General features: G+C 40.2%; 1 protein-coding gene across 1 annotated transcript in view; it reads left to right on the top strand.

The window, feature by feature from the left end:
* Nucleotides 1-24,176, top strand: part of LANCL3 (LanC like family member 3) — a 130,758-nt gene that overhangs the window by 85,742 nt on the left and 20,840 nt on the right. The window contains exon 2 of the mRNA XM_066249608.1: nucleotides 23,784-23,907. Within this exon, the coding sequence (XP_066105705.1) occupies nucleotides 23,784-23,907 (124 nt within the window). The remainder of the gene's footprint in view (nucleotides 1-23,783; nucleotides 23,908-24,176) is intronic.

The following is a 24,176-nucleotide window of genomic DNA, read 5'->3' as shown; positions in this document are numbered from 1 at the left end:
TATAATCCTGTGCTACGTTTTAGTATAGAAAAGACATTTGTCTGGTGGTTGGTTAGACTAGGAGCCGGTAAACCTGCCTTAACCAATTACCTTCATGACAGCTATTGAAATAGAATGCAAATCCTAGCCAAATGATCCTAGGTGGTAGGGTGCAAAATTGAATATATAGTGGCTTAGTGTGCGATGAGAAGCAACGAATTAAAAAACAAAATCATGTGTGCTTTCCATCACCTATGTTCAGGTACAATCATGAATGGCTAACAAGTTTTTGAGAGACTATGAATCCCTATAGTTCAGTCTGGCAACAGACACCCTCTGTTATCTACCAGATATTCATTTTCCACATTGTCCTACCTAACTAATGGAACCCTAATGTTTTTTTTGTTTGTTTGTTTGTTTTTAATTTTTTCATTTTTCTGAAGCTGGAAACAGGGAGAGACAGTCAGACAGACTCCCGCATGCGCCCGACCGGAATCCACCCGGCACGCCCACCAGGGGCGACGCTCTGCCCACCAGGGGGCGATGCTCTGCCCCTCCTGGGCGTTGCCATGTTGCGACCAGAGCCACTCTAGCACCTGAGGCAGAGGCCACAGAGCCATGCCCAGCGCCCGGGCCATCTTTGCTCCAATGGAGCCTTGGCTGCGGGAGGGGAAGAGAGAGACAGAGAGGAAAGTGCGGCGGAGGGGTGGAGAAGCAAATGGGCGCTTCTCCTGTGTGCCCTGGCCGGGAATCGAACCCCGGGTCCTCCGCACGCTAGGCCGACGCTCTACCGCTGAACCAACCGGCCAGGGCGGAACCCTAATGTTTTTTACCCAGATAATTACTTGTTTTTATGGCCTCTTCGTCAGGGTGGCTATGTCAAACATTACTAGCTAATGACATGTCAGTGCAAGTCTGCTTGGGAGCTTTGGGAAATCTTTTGCTTTCTTGATAGAAAAAGAATAGATGTGCCCTTCCCCATTTCTTCCTACCTTGAATATAAACATAGTATCTGGAGTTACAGCAGCCACTTTGTGCCAATGGACCAACATGAAGGAAGGAAGAGAGAATTGTGACATCCTGGCTTTGACATCAGAAACCACTAGACAACACATCAGCAGTTGGCTGCTTCCAGACTTCTTTTTTTTCTTTGAATTTTTCTGAAGTTGGAAACAGGGAGGCAGTCAGACTCCTGCATGCGCCCGGCATGCCCACCAGGGGGTGATGCTCTGCCCATCTGGGGCATTGCTGTGTTGCAACCAGGGCTATTCTAGCACCTGAGGCAGAGGCCATGGAGCCATCCTCAGCACCCGGGCCAACTCTTTGCTCCAATGGAGCCTCGGCTGTGGGAGGGGAAGAGAGAGACAGAGAAGAAGGAGAGGGGGAAGGGTGGAGAAGCAGATGGGCGCTTCTCCTGTGTTCCCTGGCTGGGAATCGAACCCGGGACTCCTGCACGCCAGGCTGATGCTCTACCACTGAGCCAACCGGCCAGGGCCCGCTTCCAGACTCCTTATATGAGAAAAATAACTTTTTATTTGATTGAGGAACTGGAAGTCAGATTTTTCTAATAATTTAAGTTAAAAACATTCCAGATTCCCTTCTTGGGAAGTCTGCCTAGCTCAGAACAACCCCATTTGTCTCTGAAACACTGTACCACTCCCTCTCTGTGTGGATCTTTGCACCCATGTTGATGCTGTGCCTAAACTCACCCGACTGAGGGTGAGCCAATCAGGTTCTCTCAGGAATTCAAAATTAAGTTTTAGTGGTTCTAGTTGATCCTGCAGTGTATCTAAAAGGGAGGGACACAATAAAACTTGAAAGCTGTTGTATGTGATGGGATGGTACCCTCCAGCCACAGAGAAGTGAATATAATAGGTCTGTATAAAGTGAAAGAGGCAGAGACCAATGTCATCAAGAGAGAGAACACTGCCTGGGGCCTGGAAGCTTTCTGGGTCCAAGTATTAGTCCCTCTCTGGCCTGGCTTCCCTCAGATTCCAGGAGCACTCTAGCTTCCTTCCTGAGAACAAAGAAGCTCTGTGTGATTGGCAGAGTTGTGCCCTGCACAAGGACAGCTGTCAAAAAGAGAGAGAGAAGTAAAATCCAGCCTTCATGTTTTGGTCAGTAAGCCTTAGCTTGGGGCTGCATCAGCCCGGAGATAATGTGCTTCTTATGCAGTTCATCTGTCCAGAGGGAGTACACCTTTCTTTAAAATTTCACACAAGACTTAGGAAGGCCCTTCAAGATAGTAAAGTTGGTGTCTCACAACCAAAGGGCCTTGACATGCAGATAAAATGTATTAACAAAGAGCTAAACAATTTGATATGTCCTGATTTATTTTACTTTTTCAAATTGTATAGTTTCAAAAGTATAGTTGACATGTAGCAAAATGTATAAATCATAAGTGTATAGTTGAATGATTTCACTATGTGACTTGTATATCTACTACCCAGATTATGAAAAAAGAACATATCTGTCATTCCAGAAAGTCCCTTTACCCCAATCAGTGCCACTTGCCTACACACACACACAGAGAGAGAGGGAAAGAGAGAGAGAGACAGACATAGGGAGATAACCACTCTTCTGATCTCTGTCATTGTAGTTTGATTTTGCCTGTTCTTTAACTCTATGTAAATGGAATCATATAGCAAGTATTCTTTTGTGCCTGATGACTTTTCCTCAACATGTTCAGAGATATGTCCATGTTGCTGCATGTGTCAGTAATTTGTTCTTTTTTTATTGTGGAATAATAATCCATTGGGTAAATATACTGCAATTTATTCATTTTCCTGTTGATAGACACTTAGCATGTTTTCAAGTCTTTATGAATAGACTCTTATGTATAAAGCTTCTGTGGACATCCTTATACAAGTGTATCTAAGTACTTCTTTCTCCTAGACACTTAAGCACTATAGTAGAAGTACAAATTATACATCTTTCACAGTTAAAATACAGATGTAGATAAAGATCTATAGCTCTATAATTGACATGTAGCAAAATGTATAAATCATAAGTGTATAGTTGAATGATTTCACTATGTGACTTGTATATCTACTATCCAGATTATGAAAAAAGAACATGTCTGTCATTCCAGATGTGTTCATTTAGGTATTGTAAGGAATCCTCTGTCTGATCATGTCTAAAGTAGTTTTGCTATGTTGACATTGTGTTTTCAGGAACTTTTTTCTGGTTTCTTAACAAGAGTTTTAGCCAAAACAAGCTACTGTTTTCTGGTTTCTTAACAAGAGTTTTATTAACATGTACCAGGATAAATTTTTCTCTTGAGTTGTTTCTTCATAGTGTAATTCGGAGACATTATTTTGCAAGTGCCTCTTCATAACTAATTATATATGTAATGTACTTATTTCTTTTACATATTAAACATAGGGATACCCTCTCAGTATTATGGGAATGTATGCTTTTGTTTATTTAAAAATTGAACAATCATCAGTAGTAGTTTGTGTTGCAACTGATGAAGCAAACTTAAGAGTCTAGTCTATAGCCAGGAATAAATACAGCAAAGCTACATAAACCACAGAAAATTAAGCGTAGTTCCTTCTTCCAACCACCTGTGCTATTTGCAATACTAAACAGTGCCAAATTTGCTATGCAAAGCCCTGTGAAGTAATGCCTGTGTCTCAGCATCATCGGTGGAGCTTTTTTAAAAATATGAGAGTCTGATTCTAAGCCCATAAATCTTAGTGTAGAGAGGGACCTCTGTTTTTAGACATTTTCATGTAATTATATGTTCTAGTAGCTGCCCAGCTGGCCATTTCTTTCCTGTGTCCATCCTTACAGTTCTGGTGATTACCCTCAGTTGAGCATTGAAGCCTATGAATGAATTTCATCTGTTAAAATTTTTCTGGGCAACATGAGATGACACACAATTTACTTAATATTGATTTCTTTATGAAGACAGCCCCATTGAAATAATAACAAATTATGGAGAGTGGCTGAATGAGACATATTTGAGACAATGAACTGTGGAGCACAATATGAATTTATTCAGATTAAAATGTAATTTCATGATGGCAGGGATTTTGTTGTTGTTGTTCATAGAGCTTCCCCTAGTGGACCATAGTAGGGATCAATGTATTTCCAGAATAAACCTGATATAAGACAAGAATATTAGTTACTAACACAAGGTTCTAAATCCTGCTTTGCTTAGTACTGGTAATATATCCCAGTTGCTCATTCCAGCCTTTCTAGGACCAGGAGGAAGCCTCCCTAGCTTCATTCCTTTGGCATAACCACTTGGAACTAATGGAAGCTCATGGTTTGCAGAGCATCTTGTTCTTAACAGAATGAAGGTGTTGATTTACTTCACTCTTCTCTTCAGCCACAGAGCCAGCTCCTGAGACTCTCCATTCCTTCTCCTTCATCTAGGTGTAAAATGAAAAAAAAAATGAAATAGCCATAGCGATGGTTTTGTTTATTATGGACTCCATGGCGGTGGGGGGTGCGGCTCCCTTCAGCATGCCTTCATTGTCAGATCACCTCAGAGTGCCTTTTTTGATGGGTTGTTTATATAGAAAGTGATTCCATCTAGTTTTTATTATCTAGCTTTCTCAAAGATCTTTGGCTAAAACTCTTGTCAAGAAACTAGAAAACAGTAGCTTCCCCTTTAAAGTACCTGAAAACACAATGTCAACATAGCAAAACTACTTTGGACATGATCAGACAGAGGATTCCTTACAATACCTAAATGAACACAAAGTAGGGTAGGAAAGTTATGTATGTATTTATAAATCATGTAAATTATGAACCAGAGAGGTCCTGGGAAGCCACAGAGGTTAAATCACTTGCTCAATGCCTTACAATAACAGAGCAAGAAATTCTGAATTTCCCAACTATAGTCATTCAATACATCCCACCATGCCCCAGCCCCAATAGCTGTAGGTTTCACTTTGCACACAGAGAAGGTGCTGTTCGTGGCCAAACTTGCACATATCACACTGCTTCCTTGAACCCCAATAAACACATTTACCAAAATGTGTTTTAAGGTATTGAAAAAAATTAATTTTTATTAAAGTGTCCCCACACTCCCTCCTCATGTTGTGATCTTCAGGACACCTATCAGTTCCACAGGCCTATGTCAAAGATCATGGTAAGAAATAAACAAAAAAACCTTTCAGCTTGTTCTGTCCAAAGTATCTCGATGAAAGAGTTATTGAACCTTAAAATACCACAAATTGTATAGTGTTCATCTAGGACCATTTTGAGGAATAACTCTCTAAAGTGACAGGGCAGGTAGCGCATAATATAATCTCTTAAACTGAAGTGACAGCAGTTCTTGGAAAAGAAAGTGATTGCCTTACAACACGTGTTGCTCAGGTACCCATGGGCCTCCTTCCTTACTTCCCATATCCACTTTGAGGATTTGAGTATCTACTGTCATGGTAGAAGATTTCAGAATGTCCATTGTTTCTGAAATAAGCAGGATAAATGGAAGAAGTAAGGGAGTCACCCAGGGCAATGATGGCAAAGTGACAGTATATTTCCCAGCCTTTTTCTTTGGGTTCTAGAAGAGTACTTACCAACAACAGCAAAAATCTATTACAATCTTTTTAGTGCAGCCAGAAGTGGATTCTGCATTTGATTTTGTCCACTCAGTTAATCAGCCTCTCTTTGAAGAGCTCTGGAGCTAGAGGTTTCTGTGAAAACAGAAGTGATTGAGGGCAAAAATTCCTTTACATGGAAATGAATGCTGTTGGATTGATACATCATGGGTGCCCAGTTGATGTGTGTTTGGCTGAAAGTAACTCAGTCAATGGTGACTTTAAGAAAGGGGACAATTCTTTTTCTCTCATTACAAGAATCTAATTAGGTGGTCTTTTTTGTGGTACAGATGCTTAATGATGTTCACAAACCTCAGGATCTTTCCTTCCCTTCTGTTATTTTTTTGACTATTGGTCTTTAGTCCACATACTCATTGTTCAGGATGCAAAATGGCTGCTACAGTTCCAGGTCTCACATAAACATTCAAGGCACTAAAAAGCAGAAAGGCAGATAACAGCCAATTTCATCCATTTATTTCCATTTATCATGAAATATAAACTTTCCAAGAAGCTCCTAACATAGCAGATTTTCCTGTCAGTCAGAAAGAGGCCACATTGTCAACCCTAGCTTCAAGGAAGAATGAGAATGCTGTATCTGGCAAAGGACAATAGGAGTTACATGATTACTCACTATTTATCACCCAGAGCTAAACACAGTTGACACCCAAATAAAACTGAGATCTACTTAGCAAGAAATGAGGAGAGAATAGATGTTGAGTAGCTAATTAATAGTATAATCCACAAATATGCAATCAGAATAAACTTCCCCCACAAAAACAAAAACAAAAAAGCAAAGCCATTTACTGTCTGCCTGGTTAAACAAAACTATTGAGCTCTATAATTTGTGTACTCTCTAGCACAGTATTATGCTCCCAGCAAGCACTTGAAAAATGTTTGTTGAACCATGGTTTAAAAATACTACAGTGACATATTCATTCGACACTGGCTTAAAGGAGTGTCTGATGTGAAATGGTCAATTATGCATTCTGCCTTCATAACATAGTCATAAGTTTGGGGACCCGAAGACTTCAGATATTCAAGTCACCAATATCAAGAGTCTAAAACGGGTCAGGAACCTATGGCTCGCAAGCCAGATGTGGCTCTTTTGATGGCTGCATCTGGCTTACAGACAAATATTTAATAAAAAAAATAATAACATTAAAAATATAAAACATTTTTATGTATTACAATCCATTCATTTCCTACCGCTCAGGTTCATGGTTGCGGGTGGCTGGAGCCGATCACAGCTGTCCTCTGGGACAACACCAAATTTTTATTGGATAATGCATGACGTACATGGGTCGTTGTGAGGTCAGGAAGTAAACTTCCCTCCTTTTAATCAAGTAGTGAGCTAGCTAATTGCAGAAACCCTTTTAATGAAGAAGATAGCAAAAAGAAAAAAAGATGAGGAGTACCGTGCTTTTCAGCAGGACTGGACAGAGGAATTCGCCTATGTGGAGAGAGCAGGTTCTGCAGTGTGTCTAATATGCAATGATAAAATTGCGTCAGTGAAACTGTCAAAAATAAAGTGGCACTTTGACACATGCCATACTACATTTGCATCAAAATATCCAGCGGGGGACAGCAGGAAGAAAGCATGTCAAGAGCTACTGTCTGTGTTTGGACCCAACAAGGTGACTGGAATTTGGCTAGCTTTCTTGGTGCTTTAGCAATTGCGAGAAACGGAAAGCCACTCACAGATGGGGAGTATGCCAAAACATTCAGGCTTGATGTTGCCAATGAACTTTTCGACGACTTTTCAGATAAAGACAAGATAATCAAAGGACTAAAAGACATGCCTCTGTCAGCAAGAACTGTTCACGATCGTACCATCATGATGGCAAATCAAATTGAGGCAACACAAGTGAAGGACATAAATGCAGCACCATTCTTTTCTCTCTCTTTGGATGAGTCAACAGACATAAGCCATTTATCCCAGTTCAGCGTGATTGCAAGGTATGCTGTGGGTGACACACTACGTGAGGGAAGTCTTGCTATTTTGCCTATGAAAGAGAAACAAGAGGGGAGGATTTATTCAATTCTTTCACTAAGTTCGCTAAAGAAAAAAATCTACCAATGGATAAAGTTATTTTGGTGTGTACTGATGGTGCTCCGTGCATGGTGGGGAAAAACAGAGGATTCATAGTGCTTCTTCGTAAACATGAAAATAGACCTATCCTAAGTTTTCACTGCATCCTACATCAGGAGGCACTTTGTGCTCAGATGTGTGGCGAGCAGCTTGAAGAGGTGATGTCGCTGGTCATTCAGGTGGTCAACTTTATCCTTGCCCGAGCTCTAAATGATCGCCAGTTTAAAAAACTCTGCTGGATGAAGTTGGGAATAATTATCCTGGTCTGCTTCTGCATAGCAATGTGCATTGGTTGTCAAGAGAGAAGGTGCTCAGCCGTTTCACGGCTTGTCTGAGTGAAATCCAGACTTTTCTTGAAATGAAAAACGTCGAGCATCCTGAGTTAGCTAACACTGAGTGGCTCCTGAAGTTTACTATCTCGTGGACATGACTGAACATCTGAACCAGCTCAATGTGAAAATGCAAGGCATTGGAAATACAGTCTTATCCCTTCAACAAGCAATGTTTGCATTTGAAAACAAGCTGGAACTATTCATCACCAACATTGAAACAGGTCATTTACTACACTTTGAAAAGCTGGGAGAGTTTAAAGATGCATGCACAGCAAGTGACCCTGCTCAACATCTTGATCTCCAGCAGTTAGCGGGCTTCACATCTAATCTCTTGCAGCCATTCAAAGCACGCTTTGGAGAATTTTTTGAGTGCACTCGTCTTTTTAAGTTCATCACTCATCCACACGAGTGTGCAGTGGACTGCGCCGACCGGAGTTACATCCCCCGTGTCTCTGTCAGAGATTTTGAGCTACAAGCTGCTAACCTGAAGGCCTCAAACATGTGGGTGAATGAGTTCAAGTCACTGAATGAAGATTTGGAAAGACTTGCACGACAGCAAACAGAATTGGCGAGCAAACACAAGTGGGGAGAAATGAAAAACTTCAACCTGCGAACCAGCTGATTGTCAAAACTTGGACGCACTCCCCGTCACATACCACACACTGCAGCATGTGAGTATTGCTGTACTCACAATGTTTGGCTCTACGTATGCATGTGAGCAGTCTTTCTCACATCTAGAGAACATTAAGACCAACCTACGATCACGTTTAACAGTTGAAGTCTCAACGCCTGCATGAAGCTTGACCTCACCACATATCAACCAGACTACAAAGCCATCAGCAAAACCATGCAGCACCAGAAGTCGCATTAATGGTAAGAAGTGCTTTATTCACCATTGGTTAGCAACAGCACAACAACGTTATTAAAAAGAATTCAGAGACTTGTTGTACTTTAAAAGTGTTGGTATTACATAAAATGCACACATTTACTTGTATTTAGTGTTAAACATATTGTATGGCTCTCATGAAATTACATTTTAAAGTATGTGGCGTTCATGGCTCTCTCAGCCAAAAAGGTTCCCGATCCCTGGTCTAAAACAACTTCTATTTTAAAGTTTTCTAATAGGAAATAAGTGTATAAGAGAAGATGCCTAGAATAGAGGACAAGTTAAAACATGTGCTATAATATCCTTGCAAAGGACTTTTTGCCTAACCTGTAAGAAAGGAAATCACTGCAACATACTATCACATCCACATCCCAGAATTAGAGCCCAAATAAGTATATGTAGATTTGTAAATAGTTGACATAAGCTGTTGATGCGCAAAATAACAAAATATGATTGCTGAAAGGCACAAGAAAGACCACCTCAACTTAAACTTTTTGTGTTTTTCAGGTGAGGAAACAGGTCCAGAGAGGTTACGTGACTGGGCTAAAGTTACATTGTTGTTACATAGTTAGTGACAGAGACTTGTCTAGAAACCAGAAAAACTTGAAATCAATTTTGAAAGAGCAGAAAATATGTGGTTTGGGGAATATGGGACAGTGAAAGTCTGAAATATGGAGATGAGATAAGTAAATACACAGAAATAAAGGACCATAAGTTATTAGTTTATGAATTATAAGTTAGAACAACTTAAACGCTAGCTGAAAAATGCTGGTCTTTGGATGGAGGATGGGGTGGGGTGGAAGATGTGCAACAGCAGGATTATTTTGTGTGAGATATCCTGAGCACAGACCTCCAAGGTCTGTGGTGCTGAATGGTGGGAGTTGTGTTGCTATTGGACTTCAATGTTTGTTTTAACATGCATTGTGAGTGTGCTTCATGCCAGGAAGTGTGTATGTGCTAAGTACCTTACATGGAATCCTCATAGTAATCCAGTGAGGTAGGTAAGCCTTATTATTGCTGCTTTTTACAAATGAGTAAACTGAGGCTTAGAAAGTATGTATTAAGGGACTTGCCTAAAATCACACTGCCAGAAAGTTGTAAGGCTAAATTTGTGACCCATGTTTTTTACCACCATGCTATATTTCTTCAGTTTAAGAGCGAGACTCTTCCAAAGCCTTAGGAAACCTTAGAGGTCATCTGGCCAGCCCAATGCCATGCACATCCCCTCAGAACTCAGGCCCCATTTCACAGCTGTTGGATCAGTATGTCTGAGAATGAGGCCCAGGAAGCTGTGTTTGAGCTAGCTTGCTAGGTGATTTGTAGGCACACTAAAACTTAAGAAGCACTGACTTAGTATACAGAGTCTTGTCCAGTCCTTTTATGTTACAGATGAGAAAACAGAGCTCTGATGACTTAACCATGGTTACTGTGGCAGAATTGGATCTCAAGCCCAGATCCCCTGAATCCTAGTCTAGCTCATGGTCTTCTGTATTCTACAGTTTCTCCATTACTCTCCCACAAAAAGTACATTGATATCTGTATTGGAAACACTGGATGAGGTTCAGTGTACCCTGAATGTCTGACATAATTGGTTTTGGGTGTGGTCAGGGATCAGGATTTTTTTAAAGATCCCTAAATGATTGCAGTATGCAACCAAATGTTGGAAACTGCTTTTTTTAAGATTCTCACCATCATCCTTGAAGGTAGGGGGAGCACGTCATTGTGATCCATTTTATTTTGTAGATAAAGAAGTTCATGATCTGAGACATTCAGTGTCTTGTAGGAAACAGAATGAAATCATCTAGACACCTGGTACAGATTGGGTTACCCAGGTACTTGTAATAAATCTTTAAAGCCAACAGTCAGCCTGCAAGAATGGGGTAAAACCTGTTTTACTTTTCTGCTTTCCAGTGTTTTCTTGGCCTGTGTTTCTTGACGTGAGAAGGAAAAAGAAACACCTTTGAAATATCTGGGACAAACAAAAAATGGTTTTGTTTGTTTGTTTATGATTTTTTTTAAGTGTAAGGAGGAGAGATAGTGAGGCAGACTTTCGCATGCACCCTGACCGGGATTCACCCAGCAATCCTATCTGGGGCTGATGCTCCAGTACCAAGCTATTTTTTAGCACTCTGACCAACCAAGCTATCCTCAGCACCTAGGGCCGCTCAAACCAACTGATCCACTGGCTGTGGGAGAGGAAGGGGGAGAAAAGGGGTGGGGGGAGAAGCAGGTGGTCGCTTCTCCTGTGTGCCTTGACTGGGAATCAAACTGAGGACATCCATACACTGGCTGACACTCTATCCACTGAGCCACTGGCCAGGGCTGGGACCGAATATAACTGAAATTTCCTGCTGAATCTCTTTAATGATTGGAAGATAATCCTTACTAGAGCAACCCACCTCCATCTTCATCACCCAGTACAATCATGGTCAGGGAGCATCAAGAAAACCTGATGGCAGGGACTTGCTCATTCTGCACCTGCACACGTGCCCCATTTGGAGACTAATTCAGAAAATAGCAAACCAGGCCACATTGGCTAAGAAAGCTTCCCACCGGAGGTTGCGAATTTGGACATGGTTTTCTTACACATAGTATATTGGAAGAGAATTTCCCATTGTTGATGCTTGCTTTTTCTGGGTAATCTGATGGTGTGCAATGTTCTGGCTTGATGCTCCCTCTTGCTTCCCTGAAAGTTTTTGGGAACTTTCTGCAGTTCTTTCAGCCTAATTTCTCACCATTCCCAAAGGAAATTCTCTGCTGCAACCAGCTTCTCTGTTCCCACAATCCTTTGCTACTTAAAGTGTATTTCTATGGACCAGCAGCAGCAACACCTCCTAGGAGCTTGATAGAAATACAGAATCCTGGCCTCACCCAAGATCTACTGATTCAGAATCTGCATTGTAAGCAGGTAATTTGTGTGCACATTGAGGTTTGAGAAGCATTGCCGTCCTACATAGGGTTTCCTCCATCATCCCACAGTTTAAAATACCCCCTCTCTCCTCCTCCTTTCATTTATCCACTTCCTAATTGTCTTTCAAATCATAGCTCTGATGTCCCTCTCTCTTGGTGAAGCGCCCAATATGTACTCTCTCCACCTTATACCTGTATATCTTGACTTTTAGACTTTAAACAAAGGCTTAATGTTTCATTTTTTATATGGTTCAGATGTTAACTTAGTCTACCTATTAAGATTACATCTTTCCTTAAAGTACCTATGATGGGCTTTACACATAATATGAATTGTACAACTCATCAAAATCTGTTTCCTGCTTGAAAGCTTTCCCTTAGCCCTACCTTGTCTCTTTAAGCTTCTTCTGACTCACATTAGCTCCCCTGAGCTTTTGTCTCCTCAACAGCTGAAGTAACTCTCCATTTGCTTCAGAGATTACCTGAAGTTTCACTCTTCCCTTTAACCTGGTGAGTTCCAACCCTAGTAAAACCCCAAGAAGAGTTTCAGAAGTAAAAATCTAACCAATTGTGAAAATTGACTTTGACAAAAGTTTTCTTAACTTTTTAATTTGAAATTATTTGGACTGGGGATTTTTTTTAAATAATTTGAGAGGATGTGATTTTTTTTTCCTGGTCCAGCACGGTACACACAGGAAACTCAGGATTGTCTCTGGCTTTTTCGTGGGCCATGCAATGTAGTGGTATCTCTTTTTCTGGCCCCAGACCCTGAGGCAGTAGACACATCTTTGAAGCTAACATTTCCCCAAGTAAGAGAAGGGCACACATCCTAACTACCTATAGATCTTTAAAAATGTGGGGGATTACAAGATATCTTCTAAGATTTGTCACAAATAGGTGTAGCAGGAACTCCACACTGACTTTCAACTTCCTGGTTTCTTTTATATGTAAACTCTTCCTACCTCGAATAGCTTTTAGCTCCATCCTGGCTCTATAGATCCTTCAAGTCTATTGTTTGTTTATTTGTTTAATTTTTTGGGATAACATTGATTAATAAAATTATATAGGATTCAAGTGTACAATTTTATGATTCATCATCTGTATATTATATTGTGTATTTACTATCCAAGTCAAGTCTCCTTTTGTCATCATATATTTGATTCCCTTTATCCTTTACTACTTCCCCCACTCCCCCTTGCCTTCTTTGTTCTTTCTTCCAAGTGAGAGGAGGGGAGATAGAGAAAGATTCCCACATGTGCCCTGACCAGGATCCATGCCAACCCCTGTCTAGGGCCGATGCTCTGCCCATCTGGGGCCATGCTCGCAAGTGAGCTATTTTTAGTTCCTGAGGTGGAGGTTCAATGGAGCCATCCTCAGCTCCTGGGGCCAACACACTTGAACCAATTGAGCCACGGCTCTGGGAGGAGAAGAGAGGGGGGGAGAGGGAGGGGAGGAGAAATAGATAGTCACTTCTGTGTGCCCTGACCAGGATCAAACCCAGGACATCCACACCCTGGGCTGGTGCTCTACCACTGAACCAATTGCTTAAAATTCCACCTTGCCTTTTACTACTTCCCCCCAACTACCTTTCCTGTGGTAACCACCATACTGTTGTCTGTGTCTATAAGTTTTTGTTTGTCTATTTTGTTCATTTGTTGCTTTCAGTTTTATATGTCACATATGAGTGAAATCATATGGTTCTTGAGTTTTTCTGACTTATTTCACTTAGCACGATGTTCTTGAGATCTGTCCATGTTGTTGGTAATGGTAGTATTTCATCATTTCTTATGAGTGAGCAGTATTCCATTGTATATCTGTACCACATCTTCTTTATCCAGTCTTCTATTGAAGGACACTTCAGTTGTTTCTTTGTCTTGGTCACTGTGAATAATGTAGCAATGAACATTGGGGTGCATATATATTTTCAAATAAATGTTTTAAAAATTCTGTGTAAATGCCCAGAAGAGTCGTTGCTGGGTAATAATGGCAACTCTAGCCTTAATTTTTTGAGGAGCTTCCATACTGTTTTCCATAGTGGCTGTACCAGTTTATATTACCACCAGCAGTGAATGAGAGTTTCTTTTTCTGCACAACTTCTCCAGAACTTATTATTACTTATCTTGTTGATATAGTATCAACTTTAAATACTAAAACACTCAGTTTCTAACAACTAAAAAGCCTTTCTCCTCAAAGCTGTTATCCATAGGTTTCAAAAGTAATTTTGATGTTCATTCATAGGCTTGTTTGTTTCTTTGAGCAGAAGCCTGTTATAGTACCATGGTGGGACAGAGGACTGGAGTAAAAAAATTGCTCTGAAAAACACCTCCTAAGTTAATGTCAGATTCTTACTCTGTTACATATGTGTTTGGCATGATATTAGAGTGACTTTCTGCATTCCATGTAAATGTGCAGTTACATACTCAGGGAATTTTGGACTATTGCCTGATAATGTTGGCAATGGTTAATTTATTGCTAGCAAAGACTTCCATTTCAGAGTGCCCGTGGACGTTTACCCTAGAAAGGAGTCTGTAGTGAGGCAGGGTTTCGGTGGCTTGGTCCATTATTTCATTCTTGTCTTTAAAGGTCATCTCGCCTGACCAGGTGGTGGTGCAGTGGATAGAGCATCGGACTGGGATGCTGAGGACCCAGATTCGAGACCCAAAGGTCACCAGCTTGAGCATGGGATTATCTGGTTTGAGCGACCCAAGGTCACTGGCTCCAGCAAGGGGTTAATCAGTCTGCTGAAGGCCCGTGGTCAAGGCACATATGAGAAAACAATCAATGAACAACTGAGGTGTCACAATGTGCAATGAAAAACTAATGATTGATGCTTCTCATCTCTCCATTCCTGTCTATCTGTCCCTGTCTATCCCTCTCTCTGAGTCTCTCTCTGTCTCTGTAAAAAAAAAAAGGAGAAGGTCATCTCTCCTCAGCATAGAGGTGGTTCAGTAAGAGCACAGCCTTCAGGTAGGAAAAAACAAACAAACAAAACAAGCACAGGCTTCATTGCTCTCTCATCTCTTCATACTCAGAACCCAGCACAACGTAAATATTTCACAGCAAACATCTGTTTGTGGATCAATGAAAAGAATCAGTGAAATTAATGAAACTTTAAATCAAACTACTACAGACTTTACAGTTTTGAGATATCTTAATTTATTTTAATTCAGTGTAAAAAATACTTAAAGAACCATATCCATCTAAGACTGCAACACATGCATAAGTCTTATGTGCTTCAAATTCAGGAGAAGGAATTTGAGTTTGTTTTGATCAAGGCCTAGTGGGCAGGGAAACCCTCTCTGCCATTTCCCAGTCACGTTTTCCCCCACTGTAAATGTCATTTCCTCATTCCCAGGGCCTCAGAATGTTTCAAGAGCACAGAGGCCATCTTCTTGGAGGTAGTGGATGTGCCCATGTGTGTGTTCCTATGTTTCAGGAGCAGGAAATATAGGGGTTTCTGAGAAAGCACACCAAGTGAAAGAAAAAGAACAGACCACTCATATCTAATCTCCTTTCTTCTTTCTATGTTTATTTTTTGGGGAAGGGAAGAGAACCCTGTTCCTCAATGTTCCCCTCCACATACTTTCATTAAGCATTTTTTTCACTTTTTATTTACTGATCAGTAAACTCAAGAGTAGGCCTTGTCAGTTCCCAGAAATAAAGAACTTCATGCATAACTGGTGTTTATCATGCCCAACAAGCATGGTTTCTTTTTGTTTTTCACAGTGTTTCTGAGAGATAAGAGGAAACCACCCAGACATGATGCATGACTTGGGGGAACTTGAAATATAAACTCACTCTCTATTCTGACCTGTGGATTAGGGATGAAAAGAAGAGGAGAATGTACCACATATAACCTACGTTGATTTTTTTTTCTGGGTTAAAAACAAGCAGGTGAACACACACACACATATGTAGTGGAAGGGGGAGGGATATATGAATAAATTTTCAACTAAGGGAAGAATAAACCAGTTTTGAATTATTGGCACAGATGCCAAAAAGGGAGAATTATAGTAATTCAAATCAGTACATACCCCTCAAATTTAATGACTCTTTCCTTTCACAAAAACTACCTTTGTCTGATGGATTCAAGAGCAATATTGGCAGATTGGATCTAAGTTTAGTTGAGGACCCAGATATTTTCTCAGGAAAATAAGGGATGGGACCAGATTAGATTCCTATTTTAGATTCCTATTAAATTTGTGCCCTTTAAGGCTCTCACCAGGTTCCTGAGAGTGAGCCAGGATGTAGGAGTTGATATGAGGCTGGTAATGCCAGATATGAAGTAGATTAAGATTAAATGTAAGATCAGTTGGGGAGACCGGCAAGATGACGATGGAGTAGGCGGACATACCAACTTCTACCTCCCAGAACCAAAGTGAATTACAACTTAATTTTAAGAACCATCATCTGGAAAAACCAACTTTGGACTAAACTAAGAGGACGCTTTAACCAAGGAACACTGAAGAAGCCACACTGAGACTGGTAGCAAAAGCAGAAACATGGAGAGGGCTGCCCAGCTCCCAGGAGTGAACGGAAGCCTGGAGAGACTCGTGTGGTGGGAAGTGAGTTTATTGGAGAAGGGAGGGTCCTGAGCCCCAGGAACAAAGCCCTAGCATGCAGCCTCAGAGCCTAGAAGAGGTATACAGACAGTATTTAGCTGTGAAACAAGTCAGGATACTGTTTGTGAGAAAGAGACAGATTTCTCAGACCCAGGATACTTCTTAAAGGGACCGCATGAAAACCTGTCTCACAACCACCCACCCGGGGCTCTGGCAGATGGGAGAAAGGAGAGGACTGGAACAGTGGGAAGAGAGTGTAATCTAGGAGGCACAGGGAGAAACACTTTGTGAGACAGCCACCCTAACCCCTGGGCTGAGTCACTCCCCAAATCTGAAGCAAATATTTCCCCTGGAACCAGTAATACCAGCAAAGGGAAGCAGGACACTAGCCAAACAAGCTCTCCTGCGGCACTCAGAGCAGAGTTGCTTAGAAGGAGGGAGCTTTTGGGACTATAGTATGGAGTGTTAGGGTCTGAGCTGCAGCACCCCCACCCACATGGCTGAGGGCTTGCTGGAGGGTGGGCGGCAGTGGGACATGGAAGCACTGTTCCATCAGCAAGGGTTGAAGCCAGCCGGCCACGACTGAGGCCTGGGTGTGAGCTCAGTTGTACCCAGCAGGGGCAGGGGGGATGTGTGAAAGTGGTCAGGCCCAACTACGGACCTGCCTGCACTTCTGCCTGCAAGGAAAGAGTGGGAGCCCTGGAAGGGACAGAGACCCACCGCTAAGCAAGGGCTAGTGGCCACACAGCCTCGCCCAGCCTGTTCAACTGAAGCTTGCAGCCCAGTGGGCAAGCTGGCTCCTCCCACGGGGGTGGAGCAAAAGCCCAGAACAGGCGGAATTCCGCAACTGAGCGTGAGCATGCAGCCCCACTAGCTGATGGAGCCAAGGTTTGCAGCTGAAAAGAGCTGGCTACTCCTGCATTGGCGGTGTGAAAGCCCAAAAACAGGTGGAGACCCGCAGCTGAGCAAAGGTGCTCACATAGCTTGCAGTTCCAAGGCTTGCAGCCCGAGTGTGGTGCATAACCTCACCCACAGGAGCGGGGCAAAGGCCGAGGCCACCGAAGCTTGAAGACCTAGGCACATGATCACAGCCCCTCCCATGGAGGAGAGGCAGAAACCACAGCGACAGCCCCACCAGGCTGGCACTGGCAATGCTCATATCCTAAAGCCGTAGGCAGTATAGAGGGGGTGCTGGGCCTGCAGACAGACCACACCTAGGGAACACAGAGGCCACAGCCAGTGGACTCCAGTGGCCAAACCCTTCTTATAAACAGACAAAATGGGAAGGCAGAGAAATACAACACAAATGAATCCAGAGAGATCCCCATAAAGGACCTGAATGAGTAAGATATAACCAAATTACCAGATGCAGAGTGTAAAATAACAATTGTTAGGATGCTCAAAGATCTTAGAACAATATTTGGTCATTACGAACACCTAAATAGATAGCAAATAATAAAAAAAGACATTGAAATAATAAAAAAGAATCAGTCAGAAATGACAAATACGATATCAGAAATGAAGAACACAATGGAAGAAATTAAAAGCAGGATGGATGAAGCTGAGAATCGAATCAGCGAGTTAGAGGACAAGATAAATAAAGGCACAGAAGCAGAGCAGAAAAAAGAAAAGAGACTCAAAAAGTCTGAGGAATCTCTAAGAGAGCTCTGTGACAACATGAAGAGAAATGACATCTGCATCATAGGGGTTCCTGAAGAAGAAGAGAAAGAACAATGGATAGAGACTTTGTTCAAGCATATCATAGCTGAAAACTTTCCTCAATTAAGACAGGGAAACATCTCACATGTTCAGGAAGCACAGAGAACTCCATTAAAGAGAAACCCAAAGAAATCAACACCAAGACACATCATAATTAAAAGACCAAAGCTAAGTGATAAAGATAAAATATTAAAAGCTGCTAGAGAAAAAAAGACTATCACCTACAAAGGAGCACCCATAAGGATGACTTCCGACTTCTCAACAGAAACACTTGAGGCCAGAAGGGAATGGAAAGAAATATTCAAAGTAATGCAGAACAAGAGCCTACAACCAAGATTATTTTATCCAGCAAGGCTATCATTTAAAATTGAAGGAGAAATAAAAAGCTTTCCAGACAAAAAAGAACTCAAGGAATTCATTGCAACCAAAGCAAGGCTGCAAGAAATTCTAAGGAGCCTGTTGTAAACAGATCAAAGGGGAAAAAGAATATAGCAAAAGAGGAATACAGTTTTAAAGAATAAAATGGCAATAAACGACTATATATCAATAATAACCTTAAATGTAAATGGATTAAATGATCCGATCAAAAGACATAAGGTAGCTGCATAGATAAGAAATCAGGACCGATACATATGCTGTGTACAAGGGACCTTAAAACAAAAGATGCACATAGACTGAAGGTAAAAGGATGGAAAAAAATATTTTATGCAAATGGAAATAAAATAAAAGGAAGGGTAACAATACTTATATCAGACAAAATGGACTTTAAAACAAAGACTATATAGTAAGAGATAAAGAAGGCCACTACATAATGATAAAGGGAGCAATCCAACAGGAAGATATAACCATTATAAATATCTTGGCACCTAATATAGGAGCACCTAAATATATAAAGCAGACCTTGATGGATATAAAGGGTGAGATCAACAGCAACTGTAATAGTAAGGGATTTCAATACCCCACGGACATCACTAGATAGATCCTCAAGAAAGAAAATTAACAAAGAAACAGCAGACTTAAAGGACACACTAGATCAACTGGATTTAATAGATATCTTCACAACCTTTCACGCTAAAGCAGCAGAATATACATTCTTTTCAAGTGCTCATGGTACATTCTCTTAAGATAGACCACATGTTAGGGCACAAAAGCGGCCTCAACAAATTTAAGATGATTGAAATCATATCAAGCATTTTCTCTGATCACAATGGCATGAAAATAGAAATCAACCACAACAGAAAAACTGAAAAATACTCAAACACTTGGAAAATAAATAGCATGTTATTAAATAAGGAATGGGTTAACAATGAGATCAAAGAAGAAATTTAAAAATTCCTAGAAACGAATAATAATGAGCATACATCAACTCTAAATTTATGGGACACAGCAAAAGTAGTCCTGAGGGGGAAGTTCACAGCATTAGCTTCTTAAGAAGCTAGAAAAAGCTCAAATAAACAACTTGACCCTGCATCTAAAACAACTAGAAAAACAACAGCAAGTAAAGCCCAGAGGTAGCAGAAGGAAGTAAATAATAAAGATCAGAGCGGAAGTAAATGACATACAGGATAAAGAAACAATACAGAGGATCAATGAAACCAGGAGCTGGTTCTTTGAAAAGGTAAACAAGATTGATGAACCTTTAATCAGATTGACCAAGAAAAAAAGAGAGAAGATTCAAATAAATAAAATTAGAAGTGAGAGTAGAGAAATAACAACTGACAAAACAGAAATACAAAATATTTTAAGAAAATACTATGAAGAACAGTATGCCAAAAAATTAGACAACCTAGATGAAATGGACGAATTCCCTGAAACATATAATCTTCCAAAAATTAATCTGGAAGAAGCAGAAAACCTAAATAGACCAATTACAACAAATGAGATCGAAACAGTTATCAAAAAACTCTCAACAAAGAAAAGTCCTGGGCCTCATGGCTTTACAAGTGAATTCTAACAAATGTTCAAAGAAGAACTAACTCCTATCCTTTTCAAGCTGTTTCCAAAAATTCAAGAGATAGGAAGACTTCCAAGTTCCTTTTATGAGGCGAGTAAAATTCTGATTCCAAAACCAAGCAAAGACAACACAAAGAAGGAAAATTATAGGCCAATACCCCTGATGAATTTAGATGCTAAAATCCTCAATATTAGCACACCGGATCCAGCAATATATGAAAAAAATCATACATCATGATCAAGTGGGATTTATTCTGGGGAGGCAAGGCTGGTACAATATTCGTAAATCAATCAATGTGATTCATCACATAAACAAAAGAAAGGAGAAAAACCACATGATAATTTCAATAGATGCAGTAAAAGTAATTGATAAAACCCAGCACCCATTCATGATCAAAACTCTCAGCAATGTGGGAATACAGGGAACATACTTCAACATGATAAAGGCCATCTATGACAAACCCCACTGCCAACATCATACTCAATGAACAAAAATTAAAAGCAATCTCCCTAAGATTAGGAATAAGGCAGGGATGCCCCCTTTCACCACTCTTATTCAACATATTACTGGAAGTCCTAGCCACAGCAATCAGACAAGAAGAAATAAAAGGCATCCAAATTGGAAAAGAAGAAGTAAAACTATCATTATTTGCAGATGATATGATATTGTATATAGAAACCCCTAAAGTTTCAGTCAAAAAACTACTGGACCTGATAAATAAATTCAGCAAGGTGGCAGGATATAAAATTAATACTCAGAAATCAGAGTCATTTTTATACACCAACAATGAACTGTCAGAAAGAGAAATTAAGGAAACAATCCCCTCCACTATTGCAACAACAACAACAAAATAAAGTACCTAAGAGTAAATTTAACCAAGGAGATTAAAGATTTGTACTCAGAAAATTATAAAACATTGATAAAAGAAATCAAGGAAGATACAAACAAGTGGAAGTCTGTACTGTGTTCATGGTTAGGAAGAATAAACATCATTAAAATGTCTATGTTACCCAAAGCAATTTACAAATTCAATCCAATACCAATTAAAATACCAATGATATACTTCAAAGATATAGAAAAAGCATTCCAAAAATTTATATGGAATTAAAAAAAAAACACGAATAGTTTCAGCAATCTTGAAAAGGAGAATAAAGTGGGAAGTATAACACTTCCTGATATCAAGTTATATTACAAGGCCATTGTACTCAGAACAGCTTGGTACTGGCATAAGAACAAGCATATATCAATAGATCAATGGAACAGAACCCAGAACCCAGAAATAAACCCACACCTTTATGGACAACTGATATTTGACAAAGGAGATAAGAGCATACAATGGAGTCAAGACAGCCTCTTTAACAAATGGTGTTGGAAAAATTGGACATCTACCTGCAAAAAAAAAATGTAACTAGACCACCAACTTACACCATTCACAAAAATAAACTCAAAATGGATAAAAGACTTAAATGTAAGCCATGAAACCATAAGCATCTTAGAAGAAAACATAGGCAGTAAGCTCACCTACATTTCTTGCAGCAATATATTTGCCGATTTATCTCCACAGGCAAGTGAAATAAAAAGACAGGATAAACAAATGGGACTATATCAATTAAAAAGCTTTTGCACAGCTAAAGACAATAAGAACAGAATAAAAAGACAAACTACACAATGGGAGAACATATTCAACAAGGTGACTGATAAGGGGTTAATAACCGAAATTTGTAAAGCACTTGTAAAACTCAACACCAGGAAGACAAACAATCCAATCAAAAATGGGCAAAATAAATGAATAGACACTTCTCCAAAGAGGACATACAGATGGCCAATAGGCATATGAAAAAATGCTCAACATCACTAATCATTAGAGAAATGCTAATTAAAACCACAATGAGATATCACCTCATACCAGTCAGAATGGTGCTCATAAACAAAACAACACAGAATAAGTGCTGGCGAGGATGTGGAGAAAAAGGAACCCTCCTGCACTGCTGGTGGGAATGCAGACTGGTGCAGCCACTATGGAAAACAGTATGGAGATTCCTCAGAAAATTAGAAATAGAACTGCCTTTTGACCCAGCCATCCCACTTTTAGGAATATACCCCCCAAATACCAAATCACTAATTCAAAAGAAGATATGCACCCCCATGTTTATTGTAGCATTGTTTACAATAGCCAAGATCTGGAAATAGCCCAAGTGTCCATCAGCGGACCAGTGGATTAAAAAGCGTTGGTACATATACACAATGGAATACTACGCAGCTCTGAAAAAGAAGGAAATCTTACCTTTTGTGACAGCATGGATGGACCTGAAGACTATTATGCTAAGTGAAATAAGCCAGGAAGAGAAATAAAAATATATGATCTCACATATATGTGGAATCTAATGAACAAGGTGAACTGAGGAGTGGAATAGAGTCAGTGGCAGGGTCAGAAGGACCAGAGGGACAGCAGTCATAGGGAAGTGGGTGGGATGAGGGAATGGGATCAGAGAAGGTAAAGGGATTAGTGAAACTATATATACATAACACAGAGATATAGATAACAGGACAGTAAATCCTAGAGGGAAGAGGTTAGGGAGTTAGGAGGAGGGGGGCAATGGGGATATTAAAAGGGATTCAGGGGTAGAGGTGAGAAAGTTATATTCAATGGGACACTTGAATCCATGTAAACACAGTAAATTAAAAATTACAATAATAAAAAATTTTTAAAAGTTATTTTGTCTTGGTTCTTATTGGATTTTGTTTCATTCAGGAGTGTCAAAGGCTACAAGTGAGTCTGTCATGCAGCAGCATTTCATACAGTTTTGGCTTTATGAAAACCATCTAAATCAGTGATCCTCAACCCCCGGGCCACAGACTGGTACCAGTTCGTGGGCCATTTGGTACCGGTCCATAGAGAAAGAATAAATAACTTACATTATTTCCGTTTTATTTATATTTAAGTCTGAACAATGTTTTATTTTTAAAAAATGACCAGATTCCCTCTGTTACATTTGTCTAAGACTCACTCTTGATGCTTGTCTCGTAAGTACGACAATTATATTTAAAAATACCACAGTTTTTACACCAGTCGCATAATTTTATTTTGTGCATTTATCCATCCCACCCTAAAGGCCGGTCTGTGAAAATATTTTCTGACATCAAACCGGTCCATGGCCCAAAAAAGGTTTAGGACCACTGATCTAAATGACATAAACTGAAAGCCCAGTGTCTGGGCCAGACCTGCACCAGGAGGAACAGCTTTATTAAGCATGATCAGTTAGGACCAGTCTTTTTTCTTTTGTGAGCAGTTTTTTGCTCTTGTGACAGGATTAATGATATAACTAGTGCATTTTATAAAAGCCTATAATAGTAAAGGTGTGTGTTGCCCATCAAAACAGCAGATTTTCTGAAGAAGATATAATCGACAAAGAGCAAATCAGTAGTTAAAAAATAAGTTATGGCCTGACCTGTGGTGGCGCAGTGGATAAAGCGTCAACCTGGAAATGCTGAGGTCGCTGGTTCGAAACCCTGGGCTTGCCTGGTCAAGGCACATATGGGAGTTGATGCTTCCAGCTCCTCCCCCCTTCTCTCTCTGTCTCTCCTCTCTCTCCCTCTCTGTCTCTCTCTCTGTCTCTCTCTCTCTCTCTCTCTTCTCTAAAAATGAATAAATAAAAAAAATAAGTTATGGTTAGTGAAGCTTATTTACACCTAGGGAAAGGATTTAAGGGATATGCTGATGGACTTTTTAAGAAAGAAAATCCAGTGTCTGAGGAAAACAGATTCTGATTTGACTTCTGCTTCTTGATTTCTTTACTCAGGTACTGACACCAGCACAGATCAAATCAATTTGCCAAGCAATTCTCGACTCCGGGAAGCAGTATGCCATAAAAAAGAGGAAACCATTCCCCTTGATGTATTCTTACTATGGAACTGAATACTTGGGTGAGTGAAGGTGTTGGTAAAGGATGAAGGGAGTCTCTAATATCAGCATTAACTAAAGACTAGAATATTTATTTTTTAAATAAGTCATCACTATTCATTTAACTAGAAATACATTAAAATACCATAAAACAAATATTGATAAATATTACAAATTACAATTTCATATTTGTTTCCAGTCTACCTGATAGAAATGTAGCTATTTTAATAATTACTTTCTTTATTCTAGATTGTAAGTTAATCGGCCTCATTTTGCTGAGTTTGTGAACAGT

Source organism: Saccopteryx bilineata, chromosome X (assembly GCF_036850765.1).
Source record: "Saccopteryx bilineata isolate mSacBil1 chromosome X, mSacBil1_pri_phased_curated, whole genome shotgun sequence".
NCBI lineage: Eukaryota > Metazoa > Chordata > Mammalia > Chiroptera > Emballonuridae > Saccopteryx > Saccopteryx bilineata.
This window is presented reverse-complemented; position numbering and strand designations above follow the sequence as displayed.